Source organism: Danio rerio, chromosome 9 (genome assembly GCF_052040795.2).
Source record: "Danio rerio strain M-AB ecotype USA chromosome 9, GRCz13ab, whole genome shotgun sequence".
NCBI classification, from domain to species: domain Eukaryota; kingdom Metazoa; phylum Chordata; class Actinopteri; order Cypriniformes; family Danionidae; genus Danio; species Danio rerio.
The window spans coordinates 53,836,405-53,859,000 of record NC_141029.1 but is presented as its reverse complement, the minus strand read 5'-3'; the positions used below and the strand labels follow the sequence as shown (position 1 = coordinate 53,859,000).

General features: G+C 37.7%; 1 protein-coding gene across 8 annotated transcripts in view; it reads right to left on the bottom strand.

Moving 5' to 3' along the window:
* Positions 1 to 22,596, bottom strand: part of rbms1b (RNA binding motif, single stranded interacting protein 1b) — a 172,096-nt gene that overhangs the window by 50,591 nt on the left and 98,909 nt on the right. For all 8 annotated transcript variants that reach the window (XM_087268581.1, XM_087268584.1, XM_087268580.1 and 5 more), the window contains exon 3: positions 329 to 387. In XM_087268581.1, coding sequence (XP_087124707.1) covers positions 329 to 387 — 59 coding nt within the window. The remainder of the gene's footprint in view (positions 1 to 328; positions 388 to 22,596) is intronic.

Genomic DNA, 22,596 nt, shown 5'->3' with positions numbered 1-22,596 from the left:
CTACTGTCATCTTTATGATGTGTGATTGTGATTTCAGAAGGTGTTGCTTTGGGCGGCAGGAAAGGGGACTGTGTTTTCAAAACTATTATGCTAACAGATCACATTTTGGAAGATCACTTACTGCACCTTTAACCTAATTACAAACACAGTGGTGTTCTTTCATTATCCCAGGCATAGAAAGCAATTTTTGAGATTTGTCTAAAGTAAAAGTTCAATACATCAATAACAACAATGCTATATTCTGACTTTGAGGAATATTACACACCAAACACAAACTGCACATATTTTAAGCTACATGAATCAAAGAGCAAAGCATAAATGTACATACCTTTGCATTTGTTTGTGGTTTTGTCTAAGATGGCCTTGGTTGATACAATTTTTCCATACCTATAACAAGAAGAAAGAGAGATGTGCTGAGAATTTTAAAACAGACACACACACACACGAAATCTGCTCTGAATGCAGATTTATACAGTTAAAGTGGACCTATTGTGCAAAAATCGCTTTTATAAAGGGGGTTAAGTACAGATGTGTGGCAGCAGTGCATGAATATAACCAGCTTCTAATGGTAAAAGTATATTTATTATATATTATACAATCAGACTTGATAAAAACAATCCTCAGAAACACTTTAGCTGACATTCTCCCTTTGTATGAGTCTTCAGAAGGGGAAAGCCCCGCCCACTAGTGACCATCTCTCCCTTATTAGCATTTTTTTTCTCCATAGGTCTTGTTTTTGAATCTGCCACTATGCTAACACACAGGCAGGTGTAGCTCCGCCCTCTTTTTAAAAAAGAGCACAATCTCATTTGAATTTAAATTTCCCAGATCTAAAACAGATCCAAAGCCAAAGGAAGGTTGTAGAGCTGCACAATTAATCGAAAAAAGATCGCGATCTCGATTCAATCCCCTAGACGATCTTAATAAAGCATTTCTATGATTCTGTCAATTCTATTTTCAAGTTCAGGAGAGAAGCAAAGGCGGCTGCACGAGTCTTTTCATAGTTTCACATACATTGCTCAGCAACATGGACACCTCCAAATGATGTTGAAAGAGTCACATACTGTATTTATAAGGTATAATTCACCTAAAAATGTCATTTTTTGTCTTCATGTTATGATTTATTTATTTATTAAATAAATAAATAAATTTAATTATTTATTCGCGGCCACTTTGTGACACTTATTAAATGTGTGTGTTTGTGGGACAGTACAGTAGGCCACGTGTGTGTGCCAAACATTTTGGTGAACTACATTTGTTTGGGCTGGTTGTATATTTGTAAGAAAGAGAAAATGTTGACTTTAGCGATGACGAGGCTTCATTTAAATGGCAGAAGATGCCGTCTGACAAGGGGAAAATGGCTCACAGCAGCTTCTTAAGGCTCCTACACACCGGGACGTTTTTAGTTTGCGTTTATCGGCAGCGTTTTTCGAGACTTTTTATATGCATAGATAAAATTTCGGGCGCATACTCGACCAAAATGGTCGCAATTTCGAGCTCTGACATATATAAATTGTGTGGAACCCTGCATTTTTTTACAGTGCAATACCTAAACACAACTATTAACTTAATAGCTATTAACCACTTAAACTCTGCTGACCCGGTACCAGGTCCGTGACGTCATCGACTTTCGCTTTCAGATTTAAAGGGCTAGCGTTGCACCAGACCCCCGTAAGTGGTTTCGTTTGAAAGTGTAGAATCTATATTGTATGCACATATGCATCACTTTGGTTTTTATTCTACTGTATAAACGTTATTTACACTTAAATACACAGCATTTTAGATACCCGAGCTAGGTATTTTACATTGGTTCATTTTCATATTTTTCTATGACACATGTACAAGTTATAGCTCAAATGAAAGCTCTTTCCGGTGCTCATACAGTTCTAACATTCTTTTTACTGAATTATATTCATATGCCAAACAGTTGTTGAATGAACTGTGGTGTTTCCATGGCGCAGAAATGTAAACAATACATTGATGATCAATAAGCAGCCCCAGATAGCACAGACAGCTGTCATCTCTTACCTCATGCTGTGCCCTTCAGGGCCATTCTCCTCTGTTTTTGAGGTGATGTGCATAAGTAATCCTTTTATATGTCTGACGTGGTCCAAACACAGTGAATTATGTTTAATCAAACAAAAGATTAGTGAAATATGTAAACAATGATCGGTCTCTGTGGCTTGTACAGCTCCTCTCATCAGTAGGAATGCAATAACTTTTGCATAGATTATGGTGGAGACATTTTTATTTTTTCCTATGATTACAGACATGTGCAGGAGCCACCAAAATTAATTACAGCACACTAGACCACACAGAACCTAAAAGGTACACTTTCAAATTTGAGTTTATAAAAAAAATACAAAAAGCGCCTCTTTTTATAGGTGTTTATTATAACAAAGACAACATATACAGTTATTTTAAACACTTTCAATAGTGTTTTATGAAAATACAAAGGGTTTTCTTTAAAATGATACCAAATTTTTGCATTTACACCTCTGCATGTGCATTTGGGAAGCTTTTAAATTTGGGTTGGCAAAATCCAGGTGGAAATCCCCAAATAGCAGCAGAGTTTAAGTGGTTAATAATTAGAAGTTTATTAAAAGCTAAAAAGTCATAATTAATGGTTCATTATTTGTACTTTAAAATAAAGTGTGATTGAAATGTTTTACTCAACAGCAAAAAAGATTGTGAATAGCTCAAATAACCCATTAGTTACAATGCATTTCTGCAGCACAAAGTCATTTTTGGGTGAAGTACTCCATTAGGACATCTATCTGACACACTGAAAATGTAAAAGAAGCGAAACACGGCTTGGTCTTATTACTCCGCTATATTCCTGAAGCAGAAATCCGCTCTGCGGGAGGAGAACAGAGCGAGTCCTTGGGGGGAAACTGTGATTGATTTATGAGGAGGTTATAAAAGCTGCAGTGAAACGCTGTAAGGCACATGTGAGCGCAAACATGACCTTTGACCTCAGAGGCACCAGTACGACCTCGAGAGTTCCTTCACTGACAAGAACTGGGGGAAAAAGTAAGAGTCATTAAGCTGCTTCAATTAATAAGCAAATAGAAAAGCCTTCCAGAGATTTGAAATCCAATTACAGCAAATGAGTCCTAAAGCCTGTCGCCGTGACCCGCTGTTCTGCTTCTCACGGGGGGATGAAGGCTTTCTGCCAATTGACCTAAAATATTAATCAATTACGAGGATCTCGCCTCTTCCTCCTGCCTCCCGTCAGTCTCTTCCTGGGCGGATTAAGGAAGTGGTGCTATAAATTAAAGGTTTGGAGGTGTCGGGTGGCGGAAAATGAAAGCGTCTCAATCCTTTCAGCATGTGCATCCTAATATGTGTATCAATTTAGTCTGCTTTTTAAGAGCTGTTTTTCTAAAATATCTGTTTTGAAAATCATTAATCCAATGTGTATATACTTACATACACTCACCGGCCACTTTATTAGGTACACCTTATAGTAACAGGTTGGACCCCGTTTTGCCCTCAGAACTGCCTTAATCCTTTGTGGCATAGATTCAACAAGGTACTGGAAATACTCCCCAGAGATTTTGCTTCATACTGACATGATAGCATCACACAGATTTGTCGGCTGCACATGATGTGAATCTCCCCTTCCACCACATGCCAAAGGTGCTCTGTTGAATTGAGTTCTGGTGACTGTGGAGGCCATTTGAGTACAGTAAACTCATTGTCATGTTCAAGAAATCAGTCTGAGATGATTCACGCTTTATGACATATACTCAATTAGGGTGTGGTGTTGACATGATGCTCAATTGGTACTAATGAGCTCAAAGTGTGCAAGAAAATATCCCCCACACCATTACACCAACACCACTAGCCTGAACCATTGATACAAGGAAGGATGGAGCTATGTTGACACCAAATTCTGACCCGACCATCCGAATGTTGCAACAGAAATCGAGACTCCTCAGACCAGGCAACGTTTTTCCAAATCTTCCAATTTTCTTCCTCATTCTGATGCTCGGTTTGAACTGCAGCAGATCATCTTGACTATGTCGACATGTCAAAATGCATTGAGTTGCTGCCATGTGATTGGCTGATTAGAAATTTGCGATAACAAGTAGTTGGGCAGGTGTACCTAAGAAAGTGGCTGGTGACTGTATATCCATGTATACATGTATATAACATTAATGCACATCAGTAACTTGCCAGTAACTTTATGTACTTCCCTGTAAAAAAACTTTGTAAATATTTGAAATTGGAGAACTGCAATAAACTATCGGGAACAACTGTGGTCAGAATCAAAGTTCACAGGACTAGTCTCAAGCGGTTGACTTTAACATTGGCGTAAAGTTGACTTGATTTCAACTCTCCTCGACGCTTACACGATCAAAAATGCACCTTGCCACCAGCTCTCATTGAAAATGAATGACTTCCAGCTACTTTGACGCTCTCACCGCTTTCGTTATTCAGCTAAAGCTGAATTTACACTGCAGATCTCGATGGTCAAATCTGATTTTGTGACTCTATCAGATTTTTTTGATGACCTGCTTACATCATCTTTTAAAAGTGACTTGCACACGATTGTCTGCATTTACACTGCACAAGGCAAAGGTGCATTAACCAGAGAAAAAACAAACAAACAAACAAAAAAAACGAGCGAGCGCTGACTAACAGCTGATTATAAAAGAGCGCTCTTTTCTTCATTCCTGCCTGGAGGAGGGTGTCTGTTGCAAGACCCGAAACACCCTGTGAGTCCAGGAAACAACACTGATGATGTGTCAAAGGCTGTGCATCAGAAGATGCTTCTGTAACCCACATTAGATCGTGATGATAACATAATACTGTATACGCCTTCAGTGATTTCCTGAAGATAAATACCTAAAGATAGCACAACTGGAATAACTACAGCAGTCGCGATCGTCTGATCTCTGATGATAATGACATATGATGACGTGTGCAGGTGGTGTAGTGCTGTCCCATTTCTTAGGGTTAAATTTTAAAGCCCTCCCCCTTAGCCCTCGGTTTTAAGGGCCAAGGGGAAGGAAAAGGGGAAGGGGTACAAAATAGAATTGGGACTGGGCCTAAATGCAGCCAAAGTCAAGTTAATCCTTTAAACTGATCAAAAGAGTCAGTGAAGGCCTTTGCAATAATGCAAAAAAATGTTATTGAAAAGCTGAAACTTTACGGACACATTCTGGAGACACCAAAAACAAAAGGGGTAAAAGGGGTCAAACTGGAGTTGCTTAGCCAGTTAAACTCTGCTGCTATTTTAGGATTTCCGCCTGGATTTTGCCTACCCAAATTTAAAAGCTTCCCAAATGCACATGCAGAGGTGTAAATGCAAAAATTTGGTATAATTTTAAAGAAAACCCTTTGAATTTTCATAATACACTACTGAAAGTGTTTAAAATATCTGTATATGTTGTCTTTGTTATAATAAACACCTAAAAAAAAGAGGCGCTTTTTGTATTTTTTTTTTATAAACTCAAATTTGAAAGTGTACCTTTTAGGTTCTGTGTGGTCTAGCGTGCTGTAATTAATTTTGGTGGTTCCTGCACATGTCTGTAATCATAGGAAAAAAGAAAAATGTCTCTACCATAATCTATGCTAAAGTTATTGTATTCCAACTGATGAGAGGTGCTGTACAAGCCACAGAGCCCGATCCTTGTTTACATATTTCACTATTCTTTTGTTTGATCAAACATAATTCACTGTGTTTGGACCACGTCAGACATATAAAAGGATTACTTATGCACATCACCTCAAAAACAGAGGAGAATGGCCCTGAAGGGCACAGCATAAGGTAAGAGATGACAGCTGTCTGTGCTATCTGGGGCTGCTTATTGATCATCAATGTATTGTTTTCACTTCTGCGCCATGGAAACACCGCGATTTATTCGGCAACTGTTTGATATGTGAATATAATTCAGTAAAAAGAATGCTAGAACCGTATGAGCACCAGCAAGAGCTTTCATTTGAGCTATAACTTGTACATGTGTCATAGAAAAATATGAAAATGAACCAATGTTCAAAACCCAGCTCGGGTATTCAAAATACTGTGTATTTAAGTGTAAATAACTTTTGTACAGTAAAATAAAAACCAAGTGATGCATATTTGCATAAAATGTAGATTCTACACTTTCAAATGAAACCACATAAGGGGGTCTGGTGCAATGTTAGCCCTTTAAATCTTAAGGTGAAAGTCGATGATGTCACAGACCCGGTAACATAACATGTCACATTATTGATTTGCACTTAAACCAGTAGACTCATTTCAATAAAATTAAGTTTGACATAAAAAAGTAGATCAATTTAATTCATTAAGTAGTGAAAAACTCATTAAAACTGATCAAAAGTGACAGTGAAGACTGTAAGAAAATGCTTACTGTCCATCAAAATAAAAATAACTTAAAGTTGTAAGTAAAATGTTCATAAGAAAAGGTAATACTAATAAATAAGTAAATAACGCTGCTGAAAGAGGCAGCGTTATGAAAAGTTGACAAATGCCATAGATTCATTTTGGGTGTCCACAGAGTCTGCACAACAGCGTTTATGGGTCGTTTTATGCGCTTCATCTTCTGGTTTACCGGAAAACGACGAGGCCATCAGGAGCAAAACCCGTCCTAATAGGCCGGCTCTCCATTAGCTTCCGCTGAAAATCCATTTCAATTGAATTTTAGCATGCAGACGGTGGAGGAGAGGCCGAGAGACGGATTGAATGTCGTTTCTGAGAGGAAAGCGGCCCAGAGAACTATGTGACTGCTGTTTCACCTGCCATTTCAACCCCAGTCTTGATCCCATTATAGAGGCTGACGGCAGCTCCAGTTTCCCTCCACCAGAAGCCTATTGATCTCCATAGCAAGAGCTGCTTCATAACTCAGCTTGAGCAAACATCACAGGCCTTCTCTGCTCTCTGCAGTCTTTGTTTTGTGTAATATATTATTATGACGGCATCAAATATTCTTGTTGCGATTCATTTCTGAAGCTTTTATATGATATTATCATAATATTGAAGGTGCAAAAACTTTGCTTTAACTGATATAATAAAAAGAAAATACGGTACTCATTTAGGTTAAAACTAAAGGTCAGTGTTTTGCTATTATTTATTAGTTTTTTTCTGTATTTATTTATTTTGCTTTATATACAGTTGAAGTCAGAATTATTCTGCCCCCCTCGACTTTTTTGTTCCTTTTTAAATATTTCCCAAATGATGTTTAACAGAGCAAGGAAATTTTCACAGTATATCTGATAATATTTTTTCTTCTGGAGAAAGTCTTAGGGTGCTTTCACGCTGTGAATTGAGTTGTTCCGAAACAGGGATTAAAATTGTTACATTGTTGCTCTTTGCTCTTGGTGCGGTTCGCTTCCACACTGCAAAGTATCTAAACGGACCAAAAGAGATAAAACAAGTCACGTGTGAGTAAACTCTCCTCACATTGGTCAGTTTCACGGTTTATTTTGGCATCCTGGAATATCTGTGCATTTGCGGGACACCCCCGAAACTTCCGGGAGACTTGGGATGTCTGTTGAATGACCTCCCGCCCTACTAATAATACTCTTCATATAGCCGTATGCCTATTACATATCCATAAAACACTGTGATATAGCCGGGCTCGGATCGTATTGCTTTCTCACAACAATTGATCTCAGTGTTTCTCAGTGTTCAAGTGCATAAACAGTGAAAACTGAGAAATTGGAAACAACTATCCAACAATCACAGCCAAGCATCTAAAATATGTCTTATGTTTAATGTACAGTTACAGCAGGTTTTTAGGTTGATGATAAGATATCACAACATTGTGGAAACACAATCAATCAATCAATCAATCAATCAATCAATCAATCAATCAATCAATCAATCTAGATAAAGTCATTTGTTTCATAGATGTAACGTAGAAATGTTCAGAAATTTGCAGTTCATGTTCTCTCAAATTAAATGTTCATTGTGCACACATTCTGTAGTGCATTTGCCGATTTTGTGTGTTATTTACTGAATGCCATTAATACTATGCTAATGCAAACATTTCATCTCTGCAACTGCACTTCACTTAAAAATTAAAATAAAAATCGCTAAAATGAGTATTACAACAAATATTGTGCAACTTTTCAAATTCTAGTGTTCATTTTGTTTTTATAGACCAGTGCTTCCCACACATTGACTTTACTTGGGCGGGCCGCCCAGGTATATTAACTGCCGCACAAGTATATATTAGTGACATGTTTTTTTTGTTTTTTTTTTACTATTAATATCATCATCATCCTTTTACAATTTTTTTTTGTATTGGCCTAATATAAACAAACATCCGTGAGCGATTAAGTAGTGGAAAATCTTCTCTCCTATACCAGTTTCATACTGCTCGTTCTATGTGCGCACTGCCAACGCACAGACTCTTAACCCCACAGAGACCCACACCTTTTTGCGTTTAGCTGGCATTTCTAAATCTACTAAAATGTCCGGGATTTGGTTTTGCTTTGGTTTTCTAAGCTGTCGTTAATTTAATGCGAACAGCCCAGAGAGCGAGAGAGACATTACATAATTAATTCTTCAATCTAAACGACTTTAATTCTAAACTGGCTCCAGAATATTTGTACACCATTAGAGACGGCTAATATACTCTTTTGTCTATAATATACATCTTTTATTCTTATTATAATTTTTAGAGATATTGTCTGTTTTTATTCTCTTTTTTTCTGCCATTCATTTCTCATTTGCTGTATATTTTATTAGTTTGATGGTGTCAATGTGTTACATATTTTATACATATCTAAAATGCTTTGGTAATACTGTGCAAAATGTCATGCCAATAAAGCAACTTAAACTTGACTGAGAGATAGAGAGGAGCAGGTTTTACCTGTCAGTGGGTGCACATGGCTCCTGAATAGCATAAAAGAGAAATAGTGGATTTTATAAATTTACTTCAATCTTTTTTTTTTACTTTAAAAGAGATAATAATACAATATAGTGTTAAAAAATAAATTATGTTTTGTTAGTCACATCCTATTATGTGCTGTGGGTAAAAATGTGTTTCAATCCAGCCACCGCCGCAAGTATTTTTCTAACCTGTGGGGAAAAAAAATCAAGAAAATAAATATTTAAGTTGCTTTAACTTATTTTAATAAGTTAATCAGGTTTCAACTAAAGGGTTTTAAAAGAAATACAAAGTTTAACTTAATATTTTAGGTCAGTGATTTATTGGGCACCCATTTTACCCCTTTTTCAAGATTTAAGAGAAGTATTTTGTGCCTCCAGAATGTGTCTTGTGAAGTTTCAGCCCAAAACACCAGTCAGATTATTAGACCTTTCAGAATAGAGATCTGCGCAGGACTAAATTTTGAATCCCGCTCCCGCCCGCACCCGCCAGGTTTTAGCCCGAACCCGACCGCTCCCGCTTATATTAAGAATTTATTGTCCCGCTGCCCGACCCGCCCCGTTTTCTGGCCGCCGCGCCCGATCCCGCTAAAGAGCGGGGGAGAACAAAACCGAAAATCCACCAGCTATACAGTCCAGACAGCCAAGCTGTCTGTATAAACACAGACACACACAAGCACCAAGCAGACACACAGGCGTTTGCTGTTATATCAACTCAAAGGCTTGTAATACCATGTATCAAGTACCAATGTAATATCAAAAAGTTTTATATAAAGGTATATAAATACTGAGTCGCGCCAGCTCCGGGACGCAGCGCGCATTACTGTCGGGCCGATTCCGGCGCGGATGCGCCAGCGTCGGCTCGCTTACGGCCGCCGCATCTGGCCCGATTGATTCGGGCCGGAATCTGCAGTGAGTCCACAAGCATCCGGAGTCCGGCAGCCGGAGCCGGGCTGAGTGGTAAGTCTCCGGCAGGTGAGAATCTAGCCGGAACTGGCCCGAGTGTATTTTGCTATCTGGGAAAGCTCTCTCTCTCTCATTCGCGCGCGCGCACTAACATACACACACACAAGCACCAAGCACACACACAGGCAAAGCTCGCTCTCTCTCTTTCTCTCATTCCTAAGCAATATCCGCGATATTGCTAGACAGCCCGCTCCCGTCCCAAATTAAACCAGTTACCGACCGCTCCCGCGATTTATTCGGAAATTTATTTCGAATAAATTAGACAGCCGCGGGAATGCAGACCTCTGTTTCAGAACATTACAATTTTCTGCTCTGAACACTATCCAACTGTTTTTGTGGCCTGTGCCTTTAATGCTGGTTCTCCCTGCATATCGTTCCCACATGCCTGTCAAGAGTGTGTCTTAGACATGAAATGAAGACATGACATGAAGACATGAAGCGTAACGTTTGTGAGAAATACTACAGTAAGAACTTTCCCAATGATTATTTGATGTATTTGCTGTGGAGTTAATTCAAGCCTTTAGATGAATTACACACAATGTCGTTACAAAGTTCACATGCACAGCGTACACACACACACAGCATGTAAATAAACTTGATTTAACGTCCACAAACCGGGATTGAAGCGTCTTCTTTAATAAGTGACACCCGGCTGTGCTGATGAAGTAAAGTTGAAGTCAATTGCTGTTATTCATTAACATGCGCTGTTTTAAAACATTTTAAACTTGTAAAACTCACTCTCGATCACATTTGATGATGAATAATGATGACAGAGAGCTGAACAGATCTTTTAATCCCGGTTGAATGTCCTGTCTTGTTGATATGATTATAGGCATTACTTTAGAGACTTTTTTAAAAACGGTGGGCATGGAAAACGCACTACTATGTCACGTTGCGGTGGGCCTAAATATGGAAGGGATTTGTATAAATTTTTTAACATCAGGAAATAAAAAAAGAGGTTTATTGACTTTATATCACCCCAATACGATCGTGGACACACTATACCAGCACACAGTTCTGTCCAAACAGCTTACACAAGATATTTTTCATCATAGGTGCCCTTCAAATTGAGATGGCAAAAAAAAGTTCATTTGAATCAACTAAAAAAAGTCAGCAAGAACTTTTTTACAGTGGAATAAACCCCAAGACAATACACAATATATCCCTAGGAAATCAGCAGCAACACAAAGCAAACTGGACTGGTTCCAGTAGCAGATCATATTCACACTATGTGTTTTTACAGTGCCAATTTTTTGGCTGCCAAAGTATATATATATGCTGCATATATACAGGAGGCAAAATGTGTTAGAATATGCATTTTGGCAGCTTCTGCAGTGCTGCCACCAAGATTTAAATAAGGGTCGAAGATAAAAATAGGTTTTAAAGCATTAAAACATAAAAGTGTGATCCAGCTTTCACCCCTATATATTAGAACGATTTTCTAAGCCAAAAAATAAATATCACTAATTTTCAGTTTAAGAACTCACAAAAATGTCATTAAAGGGATAGTTCATAAAATTAGTTCAGAATATTTTCAGTTTGGGATGAACGGTCTCTTTAAGTGCAATAATAGTTCATTATCATCATCATGGTCATCATCATTATCCGCTTATCCGGGGCCGTGTCGCGGGGGCAGCAGTCTTAGGAGAGACCCCAGACATTTCTTCCAGCTCCTCCAGGGGGATCCCGAGGAGTTCCCAGGCCAGCTGAGAGACATAGTCCCTCCAGCGTGTCCTGGGTCTTCCCTGAGGCCTCCTCCCGGTGGCACATGACTGGAATACCTCGCTAGGTAGGCGTCCAGGAGGTTCCTGAAACAGATGCCTGAGCCACCTCAGCCGACTTCTCTCGATGTGGAGGAGCAGCAGCTCTACTCTGAACTTCTCCCGGGTGACGGAGCTCCTCACTCTGTCTAAAAGGGTGCGCCCTGCCACCCTACGAAGGAAGCTGATTTCGGATGCTTGTATCCGAGATCTTGTCCTTTCGGTCATGACCCAAAGCTCATGACCATAGGTGAACGTAGATTGACCGGTAATCGAGAGCTTTGCCTTTCTGCTCAGCTCCTTCTTCACCACAACGAATCGGTACATTGACTGCATTAATGCTGCCTCTGCACCAATCCAACTAGTTCATTATTGATTTATTAATAATTTCCTACAGCTTAGTCCCTTTATTCATCAGGGGTTGCCACAGTGGACTGAACCACCAACTATTCCAGGATATGTTTTACGTTGAAACGGAAAAACCCATACACACTCATTCACACACACACTCTACGGCCAATTTAGTTTATTCAATTCACCTATAGGGCATGTGTTTGGACTGTGGAGGAAACCCACGCCAACACGGGGAGAACATGCAAACTCCACACAGAAATGACAACTGACCCAGCGGGGACTGAAATAAGTGACTTTCTTGCTGTGCTAAGCTCTGAGCCACTGCACCGACATCTACTATATGTTTGTTTATATAAACTTTTATACAACCCAATACCAATGTTTTAACTTCAGAGAAGTTATGGAATCAATATCTGGTGAAATAACCCTTATATTCAATCACAGCAAATGAAAACATTTGTTATTTTGATCTACGGCAATGTTCTGTAAAAGAAAGACAATATTTTTTATTAGAAAATTTAAAGAAATTATATTAGACCTTTATAGAATAAAACAAATATTACCATTTAACTCAAACCCATACATAATAAATCCAGTAAATCAAGAGAAACTGAGACTTAAAAATAGTCTCTTCATTTTGTTTTTGTTCCACAGCTGTTTATATTAAGCCGTTTCAGAGCAAACACATCAATACTGTGATATTCAATACTATAAAAACACAGAAAAATACCTAATCGAATCACATCAGACCGTCTAAATAACAGAGCATCGAAAATGGTCAGCATCAAAAGTTTTGTTTTGTTTCTTATTGAATATTAATGATAAATCAGGGCTCGAAATTAACCTTTTTGATTGGTAGCACCAGTGCTCCTAACTTTAAAAATTTAGGCGCATCAGCCAAAATTTAGCCGCACCCACCAATTATGAGCACCGTTACTACAAGTGTTATACAAACATATTTATTGTATTTGAAATCAACACTAATCAAACTAACAAGCAAAAAAATATATATAAATATATGCAAGCGTGAGGAAAATATGTCTCAACGAAATCCTGTTATCACAAGAAAATACATTTTTATAACATAACTGAGTGAGCATAGCATACACGGAGCGCTCACCGGCCCTGCACACAATGTTTGAATGAATCTGTTAACGGTAAAACTGTGCTGTTCTCACTTTTGACTGTCGGATATTGCACTAATGCTTTTGACACATACTGTACCTTATTATATACAAACATGTTAACAGCAATACCGGTCTTTTTAGGAGTAGCGATGTTAGTTTACTCCGTTTGTGATGGTGTACGTGGTGTTAAATTTGACATATAGCTGCCCCTTACACGGCGGACAGCATCTGGTGATTATATGAAGGATTAAACTGAAGCTCTCGTGCTAAAGGTGGCAAACAGTTACCTGAAAATCCCATACCACAGACTTTTAATAGCGGACTTGAAGCCAATGGAAGTCTTCTACTCTTGGTAAAGTGTAGATGGTGGATTAACATTCAGCACATGATCAGTATGTGTCATTATTTGTAACTAGATGGTTTCTAAAACTAAATCTGTCCGTGTTATGTTATCTTCATTCTCATCTTCAGCGCTTTACAATTTTTCGCGGTAGTAGCTCTCTGTCAATCGAAGCCAGAAGGCGCTGAGTGATTGACAGCTGATATTAACCAATCATTCGCGTTCAGTGCTAGAGCAGTGGTGGGCCAATAAGAAGAGCGCGAAGGCGGGGCAAGCATTACGGACTAGAGTTTACTGCAGGAAGTTGACATGACAACTGTTTTAAACCATTCCTAAGCGCTTCGTTTCGCTTTTCAAGTGCAGACAAAGAGCTTAGAGATGCATTCTGCGTGAATGTCTCCCAAATTCATGCATGTGCTGAACATTTTGCAGTAAAAACTGGTCGCACACAACAATTTTAAGCACTCGCAGAAATGCTCCCAAATATATTTTAAGGTCGCATAAATAAAATTTCGGCCGCATATGCGACCAAAATGGTCGCAATTTCGAGCCCTGTAAATGGCACATCTGTGCACATGTGCTTGTCCAATTGTTGATTAATAAATTTGTGGTAAAAACTACTCTATTGTCTTCTCTGATTGGTGTTTACATGATTGGGGGTGGGATCAATTAAACAGTATCCACCAATCGCAAACCATATTCAACAGCCCTAATCAAATCATATCAGAATCACCAGAGCATTACGAAATCAAATTATTCATTCATTTATTCATTTTCTTTTCAGCTTAGTCCTTTTATTAATCTGGGGTCGCCACAGCGGAATGAACCGCCAACTTATCCAGCATGTTTTTACACAGCGGATGCCCTTCCAGCCGCAACCCATCTCTGGGAAACATCCACACACACTCATTCACACTCATACACTAATTCACCTGTACTACATGTCTTTGGACTGTAGGGGAAACCGGAGTACCTGGAGAAAAACCACGAAAACGCAGGGAGAACATGCAAACTCCACACAGAAACACCAACTGAGCCATTCAGCCAGCTTCTTGCTGTGAGGCGACAGCACTACCTACTGCGCCACTGCGTCACCAAAATCAAACTATAATTTTTTTTACTATTAAATACACTGTAATATTTATGATAAACAATTCACTTGTGCTCATTAAGCTTTGTCAAATTGTGTAAATAATCTTTAAAGGTGCAACAGGTGATTGTTTACAGAAACATGTTTTGTTGTGCTGGTTGAAAGTCTCTTCACATTCCAATAGTAATGATTAAAGTAAATGATCTAAATGTATTTATTTATATGTGTTTTTATATTCTGGGTGAGGCATAAAACTATAAAAAGTTCATCCAATTAAATAGAGTCAGGCCGATAATTCTGATAAGTAGCCCAAACTGTCTGTCAACAAATGTACATCTGCGCAACGCTTAACACAAACAGATCTGATGTTTGTGCGTGCACATGGGCACAAGAGAGAGTGACAGCCGTAAAAACAAATGCTTAATCAGTCTTGTTAAATAGGGACTTAATCTTGTTAAATTCCTCAATCAATATTGGAGTTAGTTTTCAGGGTATATGCAGGAATTCTAAAGATAATTTCAATACCTTTTTAAGACTTTTTAAAGACCTTCTCAAAATATTTTAAGAGCTCATCGTCATTTCAAGTGCTGGTCAGAATCAAACCTTTAACTTAATACTTAACACAACAATGCAACAGAACTCAGAGAAGCTCGGAAGAAACAAAGCTTGAAAGAATAAATTACATGGCTGTTTTCAGCCACTGTTTAAACTCGTCTTTCTCCAACCAGGAGTACGCAAACTTCTAGTGTTTGTTGAAAATTACGTGACATCAGCCGGATGGAGGAGCTTGGCAGGACACACCCCGGCCCAAACCAATCGCGTGGATCGAGTATGCCGTTGTTAATATTAGGAGGAAAATAAATATGTTTTGCTATTTTTCTCAACACAGGCTGATTCTAAAAACATAGTCCAGCAGACATTTCTGGAGACTTCGAATTATGTAGCCAGAGGTACCTATGAATGCATTTAATTTTTTTAAGTGAACGCTGCGGGGCGGTATGACAGCGTTACTTTTGGAGCTTAGTGGCTGACCGTTTACCTTCGCGTGGATGGCTTTCCCGTTGAAACCAGTTTATCCAATTAGCTCGTCGTGTACGTCGGCAGACATGAGACGTAGAGAGGAGTTGACCACGACGACCGGGTTTGAGTCCGTGAAAGAGCGGTTCCAGAAATCAGACAAGACAAAAACAGAATCCAAAAATTAAAACGATCAAGTGAACAACAGGGTGAGAATGTGGTAAAATCTGAAAACGTGGTAAAAATCCGACGAGGGCTTTTCTTTTCCTGGACGGCTTTTGTAAATCGTCAGTTGGGTTTAGGGAAGCAAGCAGGCAGGTAGGTCAATCGGTAAAATTGGTTGGGTTTAGGGAAGGAGGAGGGTGGGTCAGTCTATTGGCCGGTGGCTCATTCAATCATTCAGTCGGTCGACAGCGGCCTCTGGTAGGTTCACTCGAGAACAGCGCAGGTGCAAACGGCACTCGCAAGAGACATTTGAGGTACGAAAAAGCGCACACAGCGGCCTCTCGCAGATTCGCAAACCTCCCGGCACATATTTCGCAGTCTCTAGAAACGTCCATGGGACTACGTTTTCAGAATGAGCCTGGGTTGTTTTTATTTGGAGTTTAACACTTTGGACAATGCTTGAACAAAATTTAAGACCTCGTAAAAACACAATTAAGACTTTAACATCTTTTAAGGGCCTTCATTTTTGCATAATTGATTTATCAACTTTTAAGACCCCGCGGACACCTTGATTTTGCAGACTGGAGGAAGGATGACACCATGTCTGAAGTATTTCTTTTAGACAGGTAATGTTATTTGTTTAGTTTTTTTAATGGGTTAAATGCACAGAAGTGTTGCTCATCCACTGAAATCTCCCAGTGTAAGTCTAAAACAACCTCCCCTCCCCTTTTCTTTTGTTCTCTGATTGGTGTTTACAAGCTCAGGGGCGGGATCAATTAAACAATATCCACCAATAGCGAACAATATTGCCACGAGAAGGAATCACATAATCACCAAATATCAACAGATTGATCTGATATTTATTGCTCCACCATGATATTATTTGAGGTAAGACTTTAAAATAATGGTCCAATAGTTAATGCATTTACTAACATGAGCAAACAACTAGTAATATGTTTATTATAGTATTTATTCATCTTTGTTAATGTTAGTTAATTTTATTTAAGTCATGTTAACTCACAGTGCATTAACTAATGTTAACAACCAGAACTTTGGATTTTAATTATGCATTAGTTAATGTTAAACTATGATTAATAAATGCTTTACAGGCTATTTATACTTAGTTAATGTTAGTAAATACATTAACTAATAGACCACTATTCTAAAATGTGACCTTATTTGATTTTCAATATAGGCTTGTATTAGAACACAGACACCTCTGACCTCAGATCGTTCCCTAGGAAGTGTCCTGGAAAAGGTTACATCTGAAAGGCCAAAGGACAAATGGCTTTATCCATCAGGATGAGATTAGGCTAAATAGAGCGGCGGGTTATAGACGATCACACCACTGACCTCTAGTGAAAAGCCCACACTAATCCAGAGCCACAGATCAACTGTTCACTTTACACCACAGCCTGTGTCTATTTACAGACAAACCTGTGAACGTCACAAGGCACACACTCGGGATTGGAAATGTTATTTGCTATGATACAAATATCAGAAGCTGGTTTCTTAAAGGAACAATGCGACTCTGGAAATGACTGTATATAATTGCATCTGCAGAAATAATTTAAATTAAATAAAATACGTATACATAAAGCATGATGTAAAATACTTTTTTTTTTCAATAAATAAAATTGAACAAATACTAATTAATATTATATATTTTTAGTAAATTAATTTAATACAAAAATAAACATAAAATATATAATATAAAATATACACATTTTTTCAATAAATAAAATTTAATAAATACTTAAGATACAATAAACATTAATTATATTATTTAAGCAAATTATTTAAATAAAAAATAAAGATAAAATATGTAAGAAAAAATATAAATATTACATATAAGTTTAATAAATATAACATATAATATAAAATATAAAAAAATTCAATAAATAAAATTGAACAATTATTAAAAATACAATAAACATTAATTATATTATATTTAGTATATTAATTTAGTACAAAAATAAATATAAAATATATAGTATAAAATAAAAAAATATTACAGATAAACATAATAAATATAAAAATATAATATAAAAAATATACTTTTTTAATAAATAAAATTTAACAAATACTTAAAATACAATAAACATTAATTATATTATTTTTAGTAAATTAATTTAATACAAAAATAAATATAAAATATATAATATAAAATACACACATTTTTTCAATAAATAAAATTTAATAAATACTTAAGATACAATAAACATCAATTATATTATTTTAGTAAATTATTTAAATAAAAATAAAGATAAAATATGTAAGATATATATAAAAATAAATATTACATATAAGTTTAATAAATATAACATATATAATATAAAATATAAAAAAATTCAATAAATAAAATTGAACAATTATTAAAAATACAATAAACATTAATTATATTATATTTAGTATATTAATTTAGTACAAAAATAAATATAAAATATATAGTATAAAATATAAATATTACAGATAAATATAATAAACATAAAAAATATAATATAAAAAATATACTTTTTTAATAAATAAAATTTAACAAATACTTAAAATACAATAAACATTAATTATATTATTTTTAGTAAATTAATTTATTAATATATTTATTTAACAAACAGGAATTTATTTAATGACACAGTGGCGCAGTGGGTAGCACATTTGCCTCACAGCAAGAAGGTCGCTGGTTCGAGCCTCGGCTGAGTCAGTTGGCATTTCTGTGTGGAGTTTGCATGTTCTCCCTGTGTTGGCGTGGGTTTCCCCTGGGTGCTCCGGTTTCCACCACAAGTCCAAACACATGCACTATTGGTGAACTGAATAAACTTAATTGGCCATAGTGTATGTGAGTGAATGAGAGGGCATCCGCTGAGTAAAACATATGCTTAATAAGTTGGCAGTTCATTCCGCTGTGGCAGCCCCAGATTAATAGGGACTAAGCCGAAAAGAAAATGAATGAATTTATTTGATGAATATTTATTTAAGAAACAGGAAATAAATGAAAGTCAATGAGCATAAATGCATGTAAAGGTAAATTACTAAATACATGAGCACAGTGTCATTTATTTTAGAGAAGAGAAAATACGAAGAGCTCAGACGCAAAGACGCCAAAATGAGCTAATGACACCGAGCGAATGCTTTAGGCACGTACTACACCATCAACAAATAGATTTGCTTTAAATCACCTAAATCCCAGCGTCAGCGCATTCAAAAATAACAGTTTGTTGGCAAAAGCAGCTAAACACCACTTGCCTTTGACAGCAAAAGCCGCTGTCAAAAACACGAGGTGCACTACATTTTAATATAATTTTAATCATTAATAACATTGTGATATTCAAGGTTTGTGAAGTCATACAGCTCTGGATAATTCAAAACAGCATCCACAAGTAGGGGTGTCAAAATTAATTGTTTCTTCGGTGCACCGCGATGCAGACGCAGACAATTCGGTATCGGTTCAGCAATAATCATAACCGGTTATTATGTACTGATGTCATTTATCTCCTATGCGCTCTGTCGCGAGGGAGGCGAGTGCGGGTATTTACAACACTCAGGCAACTCAGGGCCGGCCCGTGGCAAAGGCACCATAGGCAAATGCTATGGGCGCTGTATATCCAGGGGGGCGCCAGAAATGAGCGCGGTTCAGTTGGTTTTGTTTTCGATATTCCTGACACACATTCAGTTATAGACAGCAATAACTCAAAAACCTCTTACCCTAAAAAGATCTGAAGTGTGTTTCCTACAAAAAGACAAAGCTGGTTATGTTTCACAGCTGTCTTTCTTTTTTTTCGCTCGACATTACGAGCACTGCTCCGTTAAAGCCCTTTGCAATATGTGTTTAACCGGGAGAGCTCGCGCTGAGAGGAGCTCTCAGTAAGGGACCGTCGGCTTCTTTTTTTTCATTTTTCTGCTCCGCTCAGCGCAAGCTCTCCCTGTTGAGAGGGCTTAAATGTGTGTGTGTGTTTGTTTGTTTGTTTGGTGCAGTCAATGTTTGTGTATGTGTGTGAATGAGAGACAATGTGGTGCTGTGTCTCTATACAGACAGCTTGTTATAGCCTCCCCCCTAAAATATAACACTGTATATGTAAAGCACCGTCAATGCACCGTGATGCACCGTGATATCGAATTGAACCGAATCAAAGGCATGATAATCGTAACCAAACCGAACCGTGAGACCAGTATAGGTTCACACCTCTATCCAAAAGTATCTCCTCTGTTCAAATGTCTCTGTTGTTGTCTTGACAACTCAATGAAACAATGAAAATTGACTTTTTTCAACTGCGTGTGCACAGCGTGCAAGGGCAAAAACAGGAGGCGCAGCCTCGTTATAAGAAACAGAAAACACACTGTACAGTTGGAAGTGTAGCATGCATTCATAACGTGTTTTTGCACAGCGGCGCTACTTTGAATGACTATGATTTACTATACATTAAACACCAACTAAACTCTTTATATATTATATTTTATTTAAATTGTAAAAAAAGGTATATATAGTTTATAATTTATAAGTATGTAGTTTATAGTTTATAAGTATATATAGTTTATGATACATCCATTCATTCATTAATTTTCCTTCGGCTAAGTCCCTTATTCATCAAGGGTTGCCACAGTGGAATGAACCGCCCACTCATCCAGCATGTGTTTTACACAGCAAACGCCCTTCCAGCTGCAACCCAGTACTGGGAAACACCCATAGACACTCAAATTCACACACACTCATACACTACAGCCAATATAGTTCATCCAATTCCCCTATAGCGCATGTGTTTGGACTGTGGGGGAAACCAAAGCATGCGAAGGAAACCTACGCCAACATGGGGAAAACATGCCAACTCCACACAGAAACGCCAACTGACTCAGCCGGGACTTCTTGCTGTGAGGCGACGGTGTTAACCACTGAGCCACCATGCCGCCCTTATAATACATAATGATACATTAATATGCTTTCCCAGAGATGGGTTGCTGCTGGAAGGGCATCTGCTGCGTAAAAATGTGCTGGATAAGTTGGCGGTTCATTCCACTGTGGCGACCCCAGATTAATAAAGGGACTAAGCTGAGAAGAAAATGGATGAATGAATGAATGACATTAATATGGATTTTAAATATTTTACATTAATAATAATAATAATAATAAATTGTTTGCCAACAAATATTGACGATGCAAAAGCGAACTAATTATTTACAGTCTTACTTATATACTAATTCTAATCTGATGCTTGATTTAAGACACATAAATGGCAACATTTTTCTAATATTTGGGAGACTAAATGTTCCAAAAGTCAACGTTTGCAGACACGAGTGTGTGTGTGTGTGTCTGTGCGTGTGTGTGTGTGTGTGATCAGAGTGGGTGGAAGTTTGATGAAGGGTTTGGAGGAGAAAAAATGAGACTTCAAAGTCCCATCAGTGGTCTTTCATCCAGCCAGTCTCCATCCGTGATTCACTAACAGGATCATTCTGTGCTTCTGCTGCAGTCATGCGCCAAAACAAACACTGCAAACTAGCCTTTCTGAACATCTGACACTTACACTCTGAGCTGGATGCTGAAACACTCACACAATACAAACATACACACACACGACTGTTTCTATTCTGCATCCTATTACCTTTATAATCTACTAACCACGCTAAAAAACGCAAGCATGTACATCAACATTTCTTACATATCATTGTAGCATAGTTTGTGCTGAATACAAAAACAATACATGTTAGTACTATGTTATGAGTAGCTGAAATAAGCACAAGTGTCAGGGCATGTCAAAACATCTTAGGGGCCCCAAAATCACCTCAGACCCCTAAGGGTTAATAAAGGGACTGAGCCGAAATGAAAATGAATGAGTGAACTGCTACTTTAAGTAAATTACTGGCAACATTTTTACAATATATCTGTTTTATTGAACAGAAACACACTGTAAACAAACAGCAGTTCTCAACTGTAAAATAGGGGGGTTTATCAAAAAGTATTCTGTAAAGCGTTGCACATTGTAACCTTATATTTTAGGGTGAACTTCTGGCAACCACAGCTGCCGGTATTTTACCGTAGATTATACCCGCTAATTTTTACAGTGTAGGACAGAGATATTCAATTGCAGGCCCACGCAATTCGTTCCGGCCCTCCAAATAGTGTGACCAAGACATTAGAAATAAATTTAGTTAAGTCGAAAAATGGTCAGTGTAGTTATGAAGTGACGTTAGGGCTAAAAATCCCGGTATTTTTAGGAGGAATGACGGCAGTGTTTCCTCTAGGATTTTTTTCCAGCTGTGGCGGAAGGCCTTTTTTTTTTTACACAGATCTACCAACTACCTGTGGCGTTATTATTTCAATGACAAATGTCGTGAGCGCAGATATGCAGATGCAGATATTATTAGATGCTAATCTCTGCTTGCGTGCCGATTTCCTCTGCTCGTGCACAAAACTTCTTGCACGCCCCCTCAAATATAAGCCACTTCAAGAGCGCGCAGATCTTCTTGAGCACTCTCAAATAAAAGCTGCTGGGTGCGATTTAGTGCGATAATGTGACGAGTATGTCTCCAGCATTTATTAGATTTGCTGGGAATATTTATGGATCTCCAATAGACCTACAGAGTACACACTGAACAGAAACACACTGTAAACAAACAGCAGTTCTCAACTGTAAAATAGGGGGGTTTATCAAAAAGTGTTCTGTAAAGCGTTGCACATTGTAACCTTATATTTTAGGGTGAACTTCTGGCAACCACAGCTGCCGGTATTTTACCGTAGATTATACCCGCTAATTTTTACAGTGTAGGACAGAGATATTCAATTGCAGGCCCACGCAATTCGTTCCGGCCCTCCAAATAGTGTGACCAAGAAATTAGAAATGAATTTAGTTAAGTCGAAAAATGGTCAGTGTAGTTATGAAGTGACGTTAGGGCTGGGTGATATGAGCGAAAAATTATATCCCGGTATTTTTAGGAGGAATGAC